Below are 19,765 nucleotides of genomic sequence, written 5' to 3' on the forward strand. Positions count from 1 at the left end.
CAATCTGTAGCAGAAGACTGGCTCCTGGGTTATGATTTCCCATTACCAAAAGCAACATCTTTCGGTAACTTTTTATGTAAAGAACAGTTCTGTTGCATGTAACTCAAGGCTGAATAGTAACAAGAGTAGTTCACAGATTCACTTTTGGTAGCGTGTATGATGCCCCTGGATTCTGGAAGTAACATTTCCAAAGCCATATGAAAGTTATCATCATGAGCTTGTCTCTTCTCACAAGGCTGCAGGTGACCTGGCCTCCTGGCCTGGCCTGTGCACTCGGGTCAGCAGAGAAAGTACCTTGCCCACACGGGGGCCCAGTGACAAATGGACAGAAACAGGTTTTATCAGTTTTATTTCTGTAACCTTTAAATCATACCTCACAAATTAGATTTTGTCACAACTGGATTTAGTAGAAGCAGAGAAATCAAGTTCTGAAACTGACACAAAGGGAACAAAATGACTTAGAAAAGGTTTTCAGAAAAATCCATGAACAAAAGCTAATTAATTACTGTTTAATTCTAAAGGGTAACGGGTTTTATCACAATTAGCTGGCATTAAGTTTCTCGCTTAAGTCCACAAATCTTTCCCTGTTACAGATCCTTTGCTAAAGGGTCAGTGGATGACCTGAGCAGCACTTCATGACCCAGCTAGCTGTTGGAACATTCCACAGAAAAATGGAAAATAATTTTGTAAGAACATGATGGTAACCAGCAGCCAATATTCTCCGACTTCCCAATTACCAAAAGCATATACAATTTTAGTCTAGAAAAATAAGTCAATTTTATAAAATTAAGCTTTTTAGATTGAAAAGCACCCCTTTCATAGGCACAGAGATACTGAAAAATAGTCCCTAAAAATCTCACTAAATAGTTTACGGAAAGAAAAACATGCTGTTAGCGTTATTAAATGTAGTCAGTGCTAGGACTCAGAAACAGGGGACACCCGCCCTCAGCTGCTGGCCAGGGACTGGTGGATGGGCGGCTGGAAGCAGCGAACGTGCTCTACTGGTGTGTTCTCGCCGTCGCCCGACTTCAAGTACTTGTCCAAGATGGTGATAATCTCGTCATTGAGAATCTGGAACTTGCGAATTCTCTCCACCATCTTTTTCAGAGGCTACAACAGTTAAAATTAGGGTGTTTTACTAATAAAGTTGTCCGTTTATTTGTCATGTTGCAAAATGTCAGCCATTTTCACATCTCGGAAAAATTACACACATACCGTCTCCGTAATGTAACTACTGGAATGATAAATATATTTTGCATTTAAACAATTATCTGTTGGTTTCATGCTAATGGTAGATTCATCTGTACAACTTGCAGATCTATTCATTCAACAAACAGGTATTAAGAACCTACAGTGTCCTAAAAGCTAGTAATGGAAAGACGAAAGTAACATGATCAGTGGAGAAAGACCAGAGAACTAACACAAGTTTTAAAGATTTCCAGCCATTGTGGACAGGATGCTTTATAGACCCTTCTGCTATAACAGAACACACACACACACAAGTACAAAAACAGAACAAACTTCAAAAAGCACTTCTGGTTCTGCCTATGGAGGAACTAAAGCAAAAGCCAGGACCTCCACAGGCATGGATGCTGCCAGAGGCAGCGGGGTGAAGAGATGGCTTGGGCTGGAAGCAAGGTGGACTGCACCTGGAGGCTCCCCATGAAGCCAGGACCTCTCAGGCTAACGTGGCCCCAAGCTGGTAATGGCTCTGGGAGATAAGCAATGAATGCAAATCTTGGGAGAAAAGCAACCCAAACGAAGTTCAGTCAAACAAGAGTGGCAAATAAAAAACCAACACAGAATGAAGCATTTCAGAGTTTTAGACTTCTCCTTGAGGCCTCAGATACTAGAATTTTAAAATACAGAATATAAGACACATGAAATGTGTAAACAAGTAAAAAATGGAAAAATTCCATGGAGATGGTAAAATTATCAAGTACTACCAAGATTTGAAAAACTAAATCAAAATTTTAAATATAAACTAATGATTTTCAAAAGTAGACACGTAGCATACCAGACTGAGCTGACGTTAGTTAGTTAAACGAAGAAAGTACTCTGGGTAGAGCCCAGAGAGCCAAGGAAATGGGGCGGTGAGAGGTTGAGTCACAAAGATGTCTACACCCCAATCCCTGGGACCTGTGAACATACTAGCTTCCCATGGCGAAGGGGACTTTGCAAATGTAGTCAAGCTTACAGACTTCAAAACAGGGAAAGTAGCCACATGGACCCAATCAAATCATGTGCAGAGGACTTCCTCCAGCTGGAGGCAGGAGAGACATGGCAGAAAGTTAAACATGAGAAGGGATGTGGGCTAATTAGCCAGCAAGGATGCGGGACCTCAGTCGTCCAACTGCAAGGAACTGAATGGACCCAACCACCTGAGTGAGTCTGCAGCAGATCCATGCCCAGAGGCCCCAGAAGGAACACAGCCCTAGGATACTGAAAGTGCACAGAGGACCCAGCTGAGCCGAGCCGTACCGGACTTCGGACCTAGAAAACTGTAGGATAAGTAGAGAGCAGCTAAGAATGTCTAACACATGTCTAACCAGAGTCCCAAATGGAAGAAAAACTAAAATATTTGCAACGGCAAATGGCAGAGTATTTTCTGGAATTCAACAACAAAGAGTCCATAAAATGACAAACACAAAAAAATCTTTAAAGATAGCCCCAAACACACTTTAACTACAACAAAGGGAGCCAGAAGACTGGAAGACTGTGCCAATGATCTGAAAATGCAGATTTTATAAGACTATATAGGAGGTAGGTCTACATACCCTGAAAACGGAAGGCAAATGGAACCATCAGTATTTACCTGCCAGACTCCTTTACTTACCAATTACATTTAGATTCCCTTGGGAAGCAAAAGGAAATCTCCAGTTGGTGGCACCTTAAGTGCTGGGATGAGAAACATCCCCAGGAAAACAGCTTTTCATAAACAGAAAGTATCCTTTTTTTGTGAAATATCCACATACCACGTTTTTGATAATTTCATCTTTGCCGTCGTGTTTCTGGACTTTGAGGAGATGGTAGCAGAAATCCAGCACGGCGAAGCGCCGCTGCTGCCCGAGCAGCACGATGATCATGCAGCCGGCCCAGTGGAGCCCGTCGCCGAAACACTGCCTGGAGACGAGAAGTGGGGGGGGGGGGTGGCGCTCAGACACCAGTGGCCACGCCACCCGCGGGGCGGGGCCGGGCAGGGAACGCGGAGCACGGACGTGCCCCTGCTTTGGTGAACACCTCTTTTGGGTTCTGCTGGCAAACTGTTTCCTAACCTTTTTTAGCTCATGGCCCCTCCCTGAAAAATGAGTTCAAGAAGCTGTGGCCCTCCTACCTAGGAAAATGCATGCCTGACTTGTGTAAGTGCCCATGGGTTCAGAGAATTCCAGAAGGCCGGCCCCGAGCCCTCCCTGTCACATAAGGGGCATTACAGCCGCCCAGTGATGCTGGGGTCTGTTTCCAGGCGCAGGGGGTCTTCTGTGTTGGCCCAGAACCAGCTTCTGCTCCCCCCTCCCCCCTCCGCTGAGCACGTGCTTACTCGACGGTGAACTCGTGGGTCCCCACGGGAATGCAGTAGACAAACTGCATGGCACTCCACAGTCTGTGGAACTCAACGCAGTCATCCACGTGCATGACCCCGTTGCTGGGCAGCGGCCCACGCCAGATGGGGTCGTCCAGAAAGGTCCGGATCCGAGTCAGGATGACTTCAAACATGGACAGGCCGCAGCAGAGACGCTCCTTTGTCAGCAAGTCCCCCTCTCTCGCTATTGCAATTTGCTGTGGAAAGGACGAAATGTCATGGGCAGGGCAGGAGGCTGGAGTCCTGAACCCCAACTGCTCCACTTTTCTTTCTGACTAGAAAACCATCCCAGCTTGCAGAAGAGGGTTTTGAGAAACAGGCATCAGCAAAATAAATAACATCAACTATCATTACCTATATGTCTTAGCAGCCCTGATATATTTTGGGGTCAAGAACTGTCAGGCACAACTGTGATTTGCATCCAGAGGACATCCGACAATGCGTGGAGACATTTTTGGTTGTCACAGGTCAGGGTGAGTCTAGTGGCATCTAGTGAGTAGAGGCCAGGGATCCCACTAAATGTCCCAGTTCATAGGACGTTCCCCCCAACAAAGGAGCATCTGCTCCAAAACGGCAACAGTGCGGAGGCTGAGACCCTGATGTAGCTCAGGCTGATACAGGATCAGGGACCTCCTCCCGGATGTCCTGCCTCCTGTCCCAGAGACTCCCACTGTCTCCTGTTCTTAGAAACCGATGAGGAAGCCTTCTTGTGAAGGGATGGACAAAACAGTGACGTTTACAGTGTGTGTCTCACCTGCCAGGTGGCGGGCTCAGCCCCTTCCACAGTTAGCTCACTAAGCCTTCGCGGCCACCCTGAGACAAGGTCCTGTTACGAACCCCACTGGAGACACGGGGGCCTGAGCGGATGAGCGGGGCCGTCCAACCTCATGACACCTCGGGTCTGGGTCTCACCCAGAGCCTGAGCCAAGAGCCCGACGTGGAGGCCCAGCTCACGGGAGAGGCGTGTTACCTGAGGGGTTCCCAGTCTTTCAATCAGAGGGACCAGATGCAGTGGGGCGTACTTGGATTCTAGCCTTTTCATTTTGGCATCAAGTCTCTCTCCCTCTGCAGAGGAAAAAAAAAGTTTTCTCCCTTTGTATGAAAAACAGTGACACAAGTTTAACTTGGCAAAAATAAATTAATAAAACAAATAAACCCCCCACAAATGAAAGATGTTTAAGTTAACATTATACATGGAGATTTTCTTTGAAAATTCTTTTATAGAACTGCCACATTTGCTATTTTAATTCAAACAGAAAACGGATTTTCTGTTGAATATTCACTTTTTAAATTTTATTTTTAAAAATTATTTTAATTGTTTTGCAGGGGGAGGTAATTAGATTGATTGATTGATTAATTATGGCAGTACCGGGGATTGAACCTGGGACCGGGTGCGTGCTCAGCTTGTGCTCTACCACTGAGCTATACCCTCCCCCCTCAATATGCACTTAAAAGAAAAAAACAGCTTTATTGAGCTATAATTGACATACAGCATCTTGCACACATTCAAAGTGTACGTTTTGGTAAGTCTGACACAGCGTACATCTGTGAAACCGCCAGACAGTGCACATGTCCACCCCTCCCCCCCATCCCTTTATAATCCCTGATCCTCCTGACACCCTCTTCAGGGATGCTGTGTCCTCGCGCAACCACTGATCTGCTTTCTGTCACGCAGACGAGTTTGCATTTTCCAGGGTTTTTTGTAAGTGGAATCTGCTATAAACTGCATGCCTGTGTTCTCTCAAAATCCCTATGTTGAAATCCTAACCTCTACAGGAATGGTATTTGAGGGTGGGGTCTGTGGGAGGTAATTAGGTCCTGAGGGCAGAGCTGCCCTGACTGGGATCGGTGTCCTTGCGAAAGGGGCTGTGGAGCGCTCCCCTGCACGCCCGCCACGTGCGGGCGCACACAGCACAGAGACAGCTGCTTGTGAACCAGGGAGCGGGACCTCACTAGGCACTGAGCCTGCCGGCCCCTTGATCCGACTTCCCAGCCTCCGCAACAGTGAGAAATAACTTTCTGCCGTTCCTAAGCCACCCAGTCCGTGGTGTTTTGTTACAGCAGCCTGAACAGACTCAGACTGACGCACACAGCCATACTCCCTTTCCGTCTGGCTTCTTTCACTAAGCATCATTATTTTGAGATTTATCTATGTTATCTCAATATGTCTCAATATATCAGTCATTCCTTTTTTTTTTTTTTTGCCGAGTATGGCTGTATCACAATTGTTCTCTATTTACCTGTTGATTTTACTTTGTCTGCCACTTACTGAGTGGCCATGAGTGGGTCTCCTCCCGTCTCTCAGCCTTTGTTTGCCCAGCTGTAAAATGGGGATATCCCTGCTATCTTTTCAACCAGGTCTGTTGGGAAGATCTGACAAAACTTGACATGCAAATAAAGAACTAGGGAGAGCTCTGCCTGGGATGGAGGAGCTAAGTGCCCCAGACCTCCATCTCTGGGGGCCGCACATCTTATCTGTTAGGGCAGCTGGGCCTGAATTCCCCACCTAAATCATCCCACCAGGAGAACAGGGCCTGAGGTCCTGGGGAGCCTTGGAGGGGTCCGAGCAGGGGAGTGATTTTTCATTTACAACTTTTTCATTTACAACTTTACAATTTCACTTGGGCTGCTCTGCTGCGAGTAAGTTGCAGGGGGCGCAGGGGTGGAAGCAGGGACACCAGTTAGGAGGCCAGTGCAGTGACCCAGGTTCTACGGGACATGCTGATGGTGTGGACTCATGTGAAAGCAGAGGACAGAACTGGTCTGGGAACAGTCAACAGAACCAGGTGGAGCTTAGCTGATGGAGAAGAGGATGATGACTTTCATCCCTTCCCCATCCAAAACCCCCACTGGTTTCAATATTCACTTTTTTAAATGTATTGAAAAAAAATCCCACTTTTTAAAACATATTGAAAAATCCAAAGTAATCAAAAGCAGAGCTTAGGACAGTTGCGCCCTCTGTGCCCACCTGCTGCAAGGATCACGAGCTCCTGCCGCTCACTGGACAAATACTCGACATTCCTGCTCCTATGCGATTCTGGGTTTTTTTGTGGGGGAGTTAATTAGGTTTATGTATTTATTTTAATGGAGATACTGGGGACTGAAGCCAAGACCTTGTGCAGGCTAGGCACACGCTCTACCCCTGAGCTGTACCATCTCCCCCACCCAAGCTTTTCTGACGCACATCCAAGACATATCATTCCAGCCCTAAATACTTCAGTTATTCAATACTCACTTAACTATATTAAATTACCAATTACCCCAATGAATGGCACTAAACTAAAAAAAAACCAGCCTTGAGTCCTCTGGCCACACAGACGTGTGTCCCCACCCTGGTCAGAGGACACTGGCTCACCTTTCACGTGGACTCTTGGCAAGATGTTCTGGAAAGGGGCTGCGTGCAGCAGGTCACAGACTTCTTCTAAAGACTAGAACAGAGAGAAGGCTGCGTTAGGAAGTTTATCTCGCAGCAAAGATGGACAAAGAAATCAGTGCTGGAAACAAGGCACATCTTTGTCATTTAGTGTAAAGTAAACGGAGTCTCAGGGCTTCTGGAAATGTTCTTGGTCTGCTGTCCTCTGAGGTACTGCCAGCCACGGGTGATGATTAAGTCCTTGGAATGTGGCTGAGGAACTGAATTTTCAGTTTACTTACTTTTGGCTAATTTCAACGTGGGCACACACAACCCCAGCCTTGAATGTGGCCTTTGCTTTCCAGCATTTACAGTCTGACAGCCCTCCCTGCACAGGCAGAAAGAAGGCACTTCCTGTGCAAACAGGGCGGGAGGCAGCAGGAAGGGGCGGCACCAGTGTCCCCAGAGCCCCAGACAAAGTTCCGAGCAGTGGCCCTGAGCGTGCTGCTATATCACCAGCTCCTTCAGAGCTGACGACACCCTGCACCACGCATGGCCCAGCCACCCTCCAGGAGAACGCACTGCGGAGAGTTTACTTCCAGCGTCACAGGGGCGACAGAACTCCCAGAGCCCCACCATGCACCCAAAGGTGGTCATGCACAGGGCGCCCTTCCCGAGTCCGGGGCCCGCAAACAGTGGAGGGCTCCCCCGACCGTGGTGCCATCACCTCAGGGCAGAAGACGGGCAGGAGTTCCCGCGCCTCCTACTCTCCACCCACCCGGAAACTGTAACAAAGCAGATTATTAAACAGAGAAGTGGGCGTCAGAGAGTCACAGCATCCTGACTGCCAAGAGTTTCCCTTGAGGAGCTCCCCCAAGGTGACAGCAAAGCTAAGACCAACAGGAGGGAGCGAAGGCTTTCTGTCCCCATCAGGTGAGGGTCCCACCATCACCTAACAGACACCCAGCGCAGCAGCCAGCCAGCCACCCCAGCTCCACCAGACCCTCCGGAGGGATGCTGACCCCCCAGCTCCCGGTCTCCTGTGCCCGAGTCCTGTGCGCAGAACACACGTGACAGGCACCCTCTGGGCCAGCACGCACAGGACCTGCTCCCGGGCCTCCTGCACTAGGAGTGTGTGTGTGGTGGCGGGGACACGGTCAAGGAAGGAAAGCATCGGGCTGTGAGGCGCACCTTGCAAACACAGGAAGGAGGGAGGTGTCCGTGGGAGCCTGTGCAGCTACAAAAAGGCTAAGGAACGTCACCACTTACCCATGTGCTGTGGTCTCCAGGACATACTTACTGTCAAGTGAGAAACGCAAAGTGGAGATGGGTGATTGGCCTGCCTGCACCAACAGAGGGCGGGAGGGCATTTGGAAGGTGACTGACTGCAAGGAAGTGGCCCGGCCAGTGGGTGGCATCGCGGGGACAGAGCCACACAGGCAGGGGTCTCTAACGGTGGTAAAGCACCCTGCCCACCGGCAATGCCACTCCAGATGGGCCACCTGGCCACCTGGTGCCACGGCCAATGAGCTCAAACTTCTGCCCCCAAACCAAACCACAGAAAGAGGGAGAATGGCCATAAATATCAGCATTAAAAACAAGCATGCAGCAACAGGGATGGACCTGGAGATCACTGTTCTGAGTGCAGTCAGCCAGAAAGAGAAAGAAAGACACCATATGGTACCACTCATATGTGGAATCTAAAAAAAGGAAAAAGAGGGCACTAATGAAGTCATCTACACAGCAGAAACAGACCTGCAGACTTAGTAAACAATCTAAAGTTACCAGTGGTGGGGAAAAAGGGGGTGAGAAAGGATAAATTTGGAAGTTCGAGATTTGAAAATATTAACTATATATAAAAGTAGATTAAAAAAACAAATTTCTTCTGTACAGCACAGGGAATTATGTTCAATATCTTCTAATAACCTTTAATGAAAGAGAACTGTATATACATGCATTACGGGGACAGTATGCTGTACACCAGAAATTGACACAATTGTGACTGACTATATTTCAATTTAAAAAAAAAACAAGCAACGTAAAGCTATCTAAAACAAAAAATTTAGCGAGCATACACAAATACAAGGTAAAAAAAAAACCTACGTTACCAAAAATTTTGGGTTGGGTTTAGCAGAATTTGAAAACCAAAATGAAAACAGCCCTTCTTCAGAGAGTCAGAAGCATCCATCCAGTGCAGAGATTCAGAGCAAGATCAGTGTTTTTGGTCACTGAACAAATTTCTGGCGCCAGCCGGGGCCCCCAGGGCTAGGGGGTCTTTGAGAGTCCCAGACAACTCAGAAGGGCATCCAGCGATAGATAACAGGGGGATTGAAGGGTCTGGGCAGGTAAGGATCTCATCGGTCTGAGATTTCTCTTTTCCGAAGTTTTTTTTTTTTTAAAGTATTTTTCATTACTATTTTTATTTATTTATTTTTGGGGGGGAGGTAATTAGGTTTATTTATTTATTTATTTATTTATCTTATTGGAGGTACTGGGGACTGAACCCAGGACCTCGTGCATGCTAAGCACCCGCTCTACCACTGAGCTCTACCCTCCTCCCGCAATTCTGAAGTGTCTAACACAGGATCACACTCCTTCCAGAAGCAACAAATGTCCAAGTGTCATCCTGACAACTCCTTTGAGCTGAGAAGAGATAGTAAGTCCTGCCCCTCCAGCTTCAAACTCCCGTGGTTCCATCATTGCATTTTTTTTCTTGTGGAACAGTATATAATTATATTATATTATCGTATTGCATTATCGTGTTACGTTACATTATGTTACACTGCAATGAGATGTACTAAGATTATTGTATCATCAAGGTTACCCATTTGTAGGTGAATCACCAGGCAGTGAACCTGACCCATCTGCAGTTATTTTAGGCCAAACAACAAAAAGTCTGCAAGGAAACATTTACTCAGGGCCATCAATCACCAGAAAACTAGAGTTTTTTTTAATTGAAGTGTAGTTGATTTACAAGTTAGTTTCACACGTACAGCAAAGGGACTCAGTTATACATGTATATATGTCTATTCTTTTCCATTACAGGTTATTACAAGAGACTGAATCCAGTTCCCTGTGCTGTACAGGGGGCCCTTGTTGGTTATGTATTTTATATATAGCTGTGGGCATCTGTTAGTCCTAATAGGACCCTAGGAGTTTGGGTCCATAATTATTTTCTGCTCATATAAGGAAGTCCTTGACATTTTCTATTTTGTAAAGGAAAAGCTTTTAACAGTTTATCTTATTTCCTAAAAGGGCATCTGGACCAGAAGAGACACCAGCCTTTAAGGAGTCTCTGCCACTAACCTGATCAATTCCACAGGGCAGCCCCCTGCCCTGCCCTGGGGCCAGTGACTAAGGGGCACCTTCAGGCCTGGACACACGTGGACGAGGCTGCACTTCATGTGCGTGTTCAGGAAAAGCCACACGTGAGGGGAACTGTTCTATAGTAAATATTTCAATTTCATAAGTGATTACTATTTAAAGGAATTTTTCCCTCACTTATTTGGTTGTTAAAAATTCACATGTATTTAGGGTGAAGATTTAGCTCTCCCTCAGCTGTTTCTGGGGTGAGGCTGCCCTGGACACCTGCTCCTCGGGGAGCCACCCGCCACTCCCCCTCCCACCACCGGTGCTGTAGGGCAGGGCAGCTGTGCGAGTCACGGGGGGTGGGGCAATGAGGGCCTGGGGGTCCCCTCTCTCTGGAAAGGGTCTCCTGGGAGCAGAGCAGCAGAAGGGAAGCTGGAGGATGTGGGTTTCAACCAGAGGCCGTATCCAACATACTTTGATTTTTGCAGACACAGGTGCGAGGCGGCCAGTCCCATGGCTCAGCCAGCCACTACAGGCCCGGCAGTCTGACTGTCATGTGCAGCACAGTGTACGGGGCACCCTGGTCCCCGTCTCTGCAAAACACGACCCTGCCCCTGCCAAGCTGCCAGGGCCCCAGAGACAAGAGACTGCTTTAAGAAGCAACAGAGCAGGCAGGGAGGGACAGCTCAAGTGGCAGAGCGTGTGCTTAGCATGCGTGGGGTCCTGGGTTCAATCCCCAGTACTGCTTCTAAAAATAAATAAATAACCTAATTACCCACCCCCCCGAAAGAAGCAACAGAGCAAAGACCTCCCTACATGGAGCTAGAAAGGCAATGCAATTCCCGCTGAAATCCCAATGTGCTTTTTCAATCCATTTGACAAGCTGATTCTAATCCTTTCAAAGCAGAACCAGGATCCATGAAAAGGCAGCAGGTACTTGAAGACACGAGGTCAGGAACACGTCGTGTCAGGTGTCAGGACAGAAGTTGGAGCTATAACACATAAGGTTACGAGCTGGAAGCCAGGGACAGATGCACAGACCAGCGGGACATGGAAGGAAGACAAGAGATGCAGCAGCGTGTCCACCGGAGCCTGCAGGGGGACAGAGCGGCCCTGGGGACCAGCAGGGAGAGGCACTGTCCTGCAGTCGTGGAAGGAGGGACAACTGGTCACCCCCCCAGAGAGGGACAAAGAGACTTCCTCCACGTCTCACATGAGACACCAAAGCCAATCCCAGAAGGATTAGAACTGAAAGCAAAACCCACCACGTGTGGACGGAAATACACAAGAACACCTTCATGACTCCTAGGTAGAAAAGGACTTCTTTCAAGAGATACAAAATGTGTTAACCATGAAAAAAAGTGACTATATTCAAACAAAGAGTATCAGTTTATCAAATACCACCACTACCAGAGTGAAAACTCAAGCCACAGACAGGGAGAGGTGTGTGCATCAAATGTAACACAGAAGTTACTCAAATTATAGTACAATGGACACACATCACGAAGGGAGCGTTTAACAGCAGTCCTGAGGGAGACGCAGAGCGAGGCCCCTGAGAGCCCCTGTCACACTCACTAGGCCCTCAGTTCAGAGCTGTCAGTTGACATGACCTACAGGGGACAGAGGGACAGGCTAAATGACACCAGAGGAATCAGTGGAGAAAGCAGGTGTTCCACATGTGACTGACTTCTTAGTGCTGAGGGGGTCCCAGTGTCTGCTTTATCACGCTCTCCACCACGGCGGGGATGGGGCATGCGCAGCTCTTTAAACATCAAATAACTAAAATTCAGTAAAATGTAAAAATCAGTTCTTCTGTCACACGGAGCCACACTTTTGAGGGCTCAACAGCCTCAGATCTGACCTCTCCATCACAGCCAGCTCTCCCGGGCAGCGGTGCTCTATACCTTATGTGTATGTCACATATGTTCATTTAGATGCAGCAAATAATACATAATAAAACATTCTGATGATGCTCACAAAGTAAACCATTCTTTAACGAACTTCATTGCATTTCTGTTTTTCTTTTTTTAAAGACTTTTCAAATTTTCCAAATTTATTTAATAAAATGGGTTTCAAATAGAACAAATAGAAAAAAACTCAACAGTTTTTAGAACTATATATAGATAAATATAACATCATATGTAGAGAAAAAAATAGAATAGGAACAACAACAAAAAAAGATGACATCATTTGTTGAAGTTTTAAAATCGTATTTCCAAAAAGGAAACAAATGTTTCATTTTAATTTGAAAGTTTTTCTGTTTTTCAATTGTAGGAAACAAATTCAAATTAAAGTCTAAATAGTCATGAAGAAAGAACACTTGCTCCCCTTCCATCGTTAATAATCCCAATAGAGCAAGTCTCTGAAGCTTTCCCTCTCCCATCACCCCTAGGCCGGGGCCCGGCAGGACCCGGGCAGGGCTGGGCACTCACCAGGCTCTGCTCGATGAGCAGGCAGAAGAGGACAGCGTTGCCCACCTCCCGCAGGTTCTGGAAGCACACTGTCTTCAGCTCTGCGTACTCAACGATGTCCTTCAACTGGTGGTGGAAGAACTCCAGGATGCCTGTGGTGAGGGAGCGTGAGGCTGGGGTTGGGGGAGGCTGGAGGGGCAGGAGATGCCCCAGGGTGCCGCCTGGGGTCCCCGGCCAGCATCCTCTGACATGGCCACTGTGCCCACCATGGGCATGGCCACCCGTCTCCTGATCCCAGCACCGTCCCTGCAGTGGTGGTCTGTCCACCACAGGCAGAGCTCGTGTTACTATGTTTTGCAGACATTGTGCTTTTTGCACATTGAGGGTTTGTGGCGACCCTGCATTGAGCAAGTCTACAGGCACCATTTTTCCAGCAGCATCTGCTCACCGCATGTCTCTTTGTCACATTTTGTAATTCTTGTAGTATTTTTTAAAGTTAAAAAAAATTTTTTTTAGGGTTTTTCGTTTATACATATTTTTGTTTTTATTTTTTATTTGGTTTTGGTCTTTGTTTCGGGGGATTAGATTTATTTATTTCTCTGTTTCTCTATCTGTCTATCTTGATGGCGGTACTGGGGATGGAACGTAGGACCTCGTGCACGCTAAGCTTGCGCTCTACCACTTGAGCTATACCCTCCCTTAATTTTTTTAAACCCTTTTCTATTTTTTTAATTTAAAAAATTTCAAAAAATTTTCCTTTTTCCTTTTTTTTTGCAGCGGGGAGGTAATTATTTATTTAGTTTGTTTTTCGATGGAGGTACTGGGGATTGAACCCAGGACCTTGTGCTCCCTAAGCATGCACTCTACCCCTGAGCTATATCCGCCCCCATTTTAAACTCCTTCATCATTTATTTTATTTGTTAGGGTGATCTGTGATCAGTGATCTTGGATGTTACTATGGCAAAAAGGTCACAACTTGCTAAAGGCTCTGGTGATGGTTGGCATGTTTTAGCAACGACGTGTTTTTAATTACAGTGTGTACATTCTTTAAGACATAATGCTGTTGCGCACTTAACAGACTACAGTCAAGCGTAAACATAATTTCACATGCCCTGGGAAACCAAACAGTTCCGTGGCTCACTTCTTTGCGGTGGTCTGGAACCAAACCCACCATGACTCCCAGGTTTGCCTGTATCTTCCGAGAAGGCATCATGCCCAGCAGAAGTAGGAAAGGTATTCGATAAAACTCACTTCACAGGCACAGAGGGGAGTGTACTTAATCCAATAAAGGACTAAACCAAAGCCCTGCAGCTAAATGCCTACTCCATGGTGAAACCCGCACAGCTTCCCCCAGGGCTCCTGAGCCCTGGATGTTGTGATATGGCAGGAAAAGACACAAGACACAAAGCCTGGACAGAGAGTCAGTGTCCCCTGACTCAATCCTGCACTCAACGCTGACCCAGTCAAAAATCCTGGAGCTGACTCCAGAGTGGATAGTCACACAGAAGATGTGGAAAAGCCAAAACAACCAGAGAGGGACAAAATTGGAGACTTAAGAGATTTCAAACTCCTCATCCCAATGGGTCAGCCCTGAGTGCTGATCCACAAGCACCCACGGCCCTGCCCGTCTGAGAGGCCATCCCTTCCTCTCGTGGTCCACGCCCCACACCACCCGCCCCCCAGGTCTCCACATCACCCAGCGTGAGCTCGGACCCTCCCGGGGGGGGGATGTTCCTCCACACGTGTAGCCCCCCAACAGGCACTAAAGAGCAGGGTCCCCCAGCAACACAGTGTCATCTACACGAGGCGCACAAGGTGCCACGGGCCCGGCCACCCAGCGGGGCGAGGACGTGTGGGGAGCGGCCCTAAAGTCCACAGCTCTGCCCCAGACCAGCTCTGGATTTGGCCTAAATGGCTTCATCAACAACATTAAAAATGCCCCCCTCTGGCCAGGATCTGAGCACCACTTTTATGACCCCAGCGTTACCCATCTACTTCTGACCTTGGACTCAGGCTCCCGAGCCAGGCTCACCGACAGTCACCCCAGTGGCCGAATGCGTCACCTCGCCGTCTCCCGAGACACCAGCGACAGCCCCGGGGGCTCAGCCTCACCAGCCGACTGCCCATCAGAGCAGCCTCCCCTGGGTGGTCCACATGTGGGCCCAAGTCACTTAGCAAGGCAGTCGTCCAGCTCTCAGGGAAGTATTAATGGATACGAGATAAAAGGCAGTTTTGTACGAGACAAGGGCTCCTGCAGTCCCGTTTTATCACGGACAATGCTGCCTGAGACCACAAAGGCTTTTGTGTGCGGAGCTCCAAACCAGTGCTGGTCAGGCCGTGCAGGGCTGGCACCCCGCAGGGCACCCCTGCCCCAGGGCCCTATAGCCGGCCAGCCAATGTGACAGATGGGCTGCACCCTGCGTGGAGCTGGTCAAGCCCGGCGGGCAGCTGGACGTGGCAGTCGAGCTCCCTGCCCCTCCCTGGTCAGTGATGTTCAAGATCCAGGTTTTGCAGGAGAGCTGAGGCGCACAGGGTTCAGAGCCCTGTCACCCCCGCCCCACAACTCCCACACACCCTCCTGCAGCCTGCTCCTGGCTGAAAGGCTGCAGACCATCAGGCTCTGGTTGGCCCCCACCTCCTCCCAGCGGGGAAAGCAGATGGCAACCTTGTCAGTGACTGCCCACTTGGTGTCCCTCCCCGTGGCCGGGCTGACACGGGCCCCGCCCCCCGTGCACCCAGGGAGGCGCCGCGCTCACCGGGGGAGCCGTACTCGTGCCGAGGCAGCCGGCAGACCTTGGGCATCACCTCCATCAGCGTCTTCACGTACTGCAGGATCGTGCCTTGCAGCTGAGGGAGAGGGGCCGTGTCAGCCACCAGCCCCCACTGCCCCGCGGGCCAAGGTGTGACGGGGACTTGGGAAAAGGAGTCTGTTCATAAAACGCACTGTGATGACCCAGGACCGAGAATCACTGGCTGGAAAGGAAAGCACCCCCCCGAGGAAGTGGGTGCAGAATCCTCCCCCAGGAAGGCCGCACACCCAAGGGGCACATACCAGGCTCTTGACCACCTTCAGCAGCTCCTCCATGACCACCGCAATGCCCTGGTAGCCCAGCAGCCGGCAGATGACCTGGAAGTGCGGGGGCCCCACGAAGTTGCGGTAGCTGCCATAAATGCTCGAGTAGGCCAGGTTCAAAGCCTGGGGACAGAGAACGTCAGTGCTTGATGAAGTCTTGGGGGTTTCAACGCAGCCCCTACACACACGTGAAGAGGAGGAATTGCTTGGCAAAGTGCATCAGTACACAGGGCCCTCGGGTGGAAGGATCCGGAGCACCTGTTAGACCACCCTTCCTGGTATCCATGTTTTCAACCTGAAGATGTGAAAACAAGCTTGCTAAAACAGAAGCAAATAAAGCCATTTGGTTTTCAGCATTTAATAAACTGCTGGTCCCACAAAAAGCATTTTGAGGTCCTGCAAGGAGAAATGAATGTATCTTAGAGCCTCACTGCTGCCCCCATGGAACTGCTCCCAGTCTCCGGAGGGAGACATCCAGGACAGACTCTGATGGGGTAGGGGGAGCTGCATGCTCAGGATGCACAGGGAGTAGGGACAGCAGGCCCCACAGGGTGGGCTGGCAGGAAAGGTAGTCAGGGTGGCTTCCTGTAAGAGGGGACCTCCAAGCTTGTCTAAGGACATGGGCACACGCTCTGCACGGAGACTCCTAATGCAAGCATTCAGAGCTATGCATTTCCCTCGCACACTTCTTTAGCTGCGCCCCGCAAATTTTGATGTATTTGCATTTCATTTAGTTCAATGTCTTTTTAAAAATTTCCCTTGAGACTTCCTCTTGCCCCAGGGATCATTTAGAAATGTGTTCATCTGCAAGTGTTCGGAGATTTTCTCGTCATCTTTTTGTTACTGATTTCTAGTTTGAGTTCACTGTGGTCAGATAACACACTCTGTAATATTTCAATTCTTTTAATTTTGTTGTGGTCTGTCCTAGGATATGGTCTATCTTGGAGGATGCTCCATGGGCGCCTAAAAAGAGTGTGTGTTCTGCTGTTGCTGGGTGAAGTGCTCTGACATGTCAACAATAATCAACCTGCTGGTTGATGGCGTTTAGCTGTTTTCGTTGCTGACTTTCTGTACTGACTGTTTCAATTACTAGGTGAGAGGAAGGCTGACTTCCCCAACTACAACTGTGCAGTTGTTCATTTCTCCTCTCACTTACGACAGTTTTTAGTCCACGTGCTTTGAAACTCTGTTGTTTGGTGCATAAATATTCAGGTCTGCTGTATTTTCTTGGTGGCTTGATCTTTTTATCATTATGTAATGTCCCTTCTTGTCCCTGGTAATATTCTTGGCTCTGAAATCTACTTTATCTTACATTCATACAGTCACTCCTGCTTCCTTCCTTTCTTTTCTTTCTTTATTGGGAAGGAGGTAATTATTAATTAATTAATCAATTAATCAATTAACTAAATGGAGGCACTGGGGATTGAACCCAGGACCTCACGCAGGCTAAGCATGTGCTCTACTACTGAGCTCTACCCTCTCCCCTACTCCTGCTTTCTTTTGATTAATGTCTGTATGATCCATCTTTTTCCACCCTTCTATTTCCAACCTACGTGTATCATTAACTTGAAGTGAGCTTCTTATACAGTCATGTTTTTAATCCACTCTGCCCATCTCTACCGTGTAACTGTCTTCAGACCACTGGCATTTAATATATTTACACACAATGTAATTACTGATATTTAAGTAGGCTCTGTTTCATCCTTCCTGCGGGTCACTTCAGCATGCCTGAGAATTCCACCGTGATTTACCTGCGGTATTTCTGAGAGCACCCCTTGCGCAGGTCTGTCAGGGTCAAGGTCTTACATCGTACATCACGTAAGTCACCACAATCTACCGCTATCAGCATGCTACCACTTTAAGTGCAGGGACCACTCTGACCTCCTTTTAGGTCCCTGTATCTTCCCCTCTTCCCCCTTTGTAACTGCCTTAAATATTTCCTCTACATACACAGACAGCCACATCAGGACAGCAAGGATTATAAAACCTCGGCACAGCAGGCCTGGCTGCTCAGCTCCAACACGCCAGCCTGCAACTCCTGGGAACTCAGCCCTCGGACTGTTGCCTGTGTTACCGATTGACAGCTGTTTTCTATTCCCGGGGCACAGCCATGCCGTCCAAGCTTGTCTACATTGTTCACAGAAACAGTGATTTAGGAGGCGCTCCTCCTCTCCTTCCGGGGGTTCTGGGGTTTTGGTGATGGGGGCCAGTCACACAGGTGGCCGTGCCTCTGCCCCCAGCCCCAGTGAAGCCTCGGCCCCGGGTGTTCTGTGGGCTCCTCTTTCCTGGGCGGGAACACTCTGCATCCCAGGCCCCATGCGCCCCCACGAGGGACCACAGGAAGCCTGCGCCCACTTCCATCACCACCTCTGCATCTTTTCCCCCTCACTGATCCTGTTCTGTGTCCTTTTGTCGTAATAAACTCAGCTGCGAGTCCATCTGGAGAATTACCAAACGTGCAGGTGGTCCTGGGACTCCCACAACACAAAGTCTGAGTCTAAACCAATGATCAGATGCCAGACTGACCACGGTGGAAACACTGTCAAACGCCTGTCCCACACCCATGCCTACGACCCTATCAGACTCGAAAGGACCATGTAATGATCGTGGGCTCAGACACAACCTCCTCCCCCCATCCCTCCTCAAAGCACAGCGGTGCTTTCAATGCTGGGATTCTGGGGGAGGTTTTTCTTGATAATAAGTTGTAATGCTGAAAAAAACCATTAGTGAAATCAAATGGCCTCGTGTTACAAGTGAGAAACTTCACTTCCAAAGCCATCCTTGACGTGCTTGGGACCTGGGGCTCAATGACACCTAATCTCCGCTCCCCTTGACCAGTGTTTGGCTTCCTGGTGACCTCAGTCACCCCAAAGATGGCACATCCCAGGGACAACAAAACCAGAGCGATGTCACTACTGAGAGGGAGGGGAGGGGGCACTGTCTCTGGAGAGGGCAAAATTCTAAAACCTCCGCTGTAAACCACTCAGACCCGGAGGGGAGCCTCCCAGCTCAATTCAAGAAACACTGCTGGCCACGCCCGATGCCTCACCCGGAAACCAGAGGACCCGGGCTCCAGACCCACTAGTCACCTGCCCTGGGTTCTCTAATGCCCCGACACTGTGCGTCTTCAACTGGGAAGTGTGGACACTCTTATAGGAAAGAGCATCAGTGACCTGCTCCGGCGTGCTCACTCAGAGCGGTGCCACTACCAGGAACTAACCAGACATCATCGTAAGGGGGCACTCAGCTAAGTCAGAACTTGAGACACGAGCCCAAGCTCACCACTCCTAACAAAAGAACGATCGGATTCCCGTGCATCCCACAGCCTCACAGGGGCAAGCACCTTAAGTGCGGGGCGCACCTCGCACCGCAGAGACAGCGCCTTCTCACGAGGAGCACGGCTCAGCTCCACGGCACTGGGCTTTGGCATTCCGCCTCTTTTTGATCTTCAAAAGAAGTGTCATGTAAGAGGAACAGTCAACATCAGCATTGTTCATGCAAACTTGTTAGACTTTTTTATGAGTCCAAACACTCTAAAAAAAAGTCCTGGTTTAGGCTGTGAGAATACAAATAACACAAACGTAATTTCTCAAACAGGCTGAAATCCTACAGTCAAGTTCAGTCACTACTGGTTGCTTTAAAAAGAATAATTTATTCTTTCCTTCCCTCCAGGTGGACACCTGCTTTGCAGGCAGCCTGCAGCACCCGCCGTGGACATGGAAGGTGTGAAGGGGGACCCCTGGCGCCTCGGGACCCCGTGGGCTCACGGCTTTGTCGCACAGAAGCGGAAACGCTGCTGCCTCCTTGTGCAAGTGCTCCCGGAGGGAATGCTGCCGAGGGGCCCTTCACCCCACGGTGGCCAGCAGTGCCAGGGTGGGAGCCTCTCTCAGAACCACCTCTCCCCGGGACTGCATCCTTCCAGAGACCCGAAGGAGGCCGGCCAGAGGCTGTGGAGACCCAGGGAAACCGACCAGCACAGCCTTCCCCTGAGGGCATCCCCATCTCGGGACCATTCTGTTTGGAGGCTGACTTCTTTGCGC

The 19,765-nt window shown here is 49.0% G+C and overlaps 1 protein-coding gene across 2 annotated transcripts in view; it reads right to left on the bottom strand.

The window, feature by feature from the left end:
- Positions 1-332: 332 nt before the first annotated feature.
- The window catches only part of CYFIP1 (cytoplasmic FMR1 interacting protein 1), a 93,646-nt gene continuing 74,213 nt past the window's right edge, over positions 333-19,765 (bottom strand). For both annotated transcript variants that reach the window (XM_064484646.1, XM_064484645.1), the window contains exons 24-31: positions 15,705-15,848; positions 15,409-15,499; positions 12,674-12,804; positions 6,936-7,008; positions 4,551-4,645; positions 3,539-3,777; positions 2,976-3,123; positions 333-1,110 (exon numbers count right to left, since the gene is read on the bottom strand). In XM_064484646.1, coding sequence (XP_064340716.1) covers positions 946-1,110; positions 2,976-3,123; positions 3,539-3,777; positions 4,551-4,645; positions 6,936-7,008; positions 12,674-12,804; positions 15,409-15,499; positions 15,705-15,848 — 1,086 coding nt within the window. In that variant the 3' untranslated portion in view covers positions 333-945. The remainder of the gene's footprint in view (positions 1,111-2,975; positions 3,124-3,538; positions 3,778-4,550; positions 4,646-6,935; positions 7,009-12,673; positions 12,805-15,408; positions 15,500-15,704; positions 15,849-19,765) is intronic.

This window comes from Camelus dromedarius, chromosome 4 (genome assembly GCF_036321535.1).
Source record: "Camelus dromedarius isolate mCamDro1 chromosome 4, mCamDro1.pat, whole genome shotgun sequence".
Lineage (NCBI taxonomy): Eukaryota > Metazoa > Chordata > Mammalia > Artiodactyla > Camelidae > Camelus > Camelus dromedarius.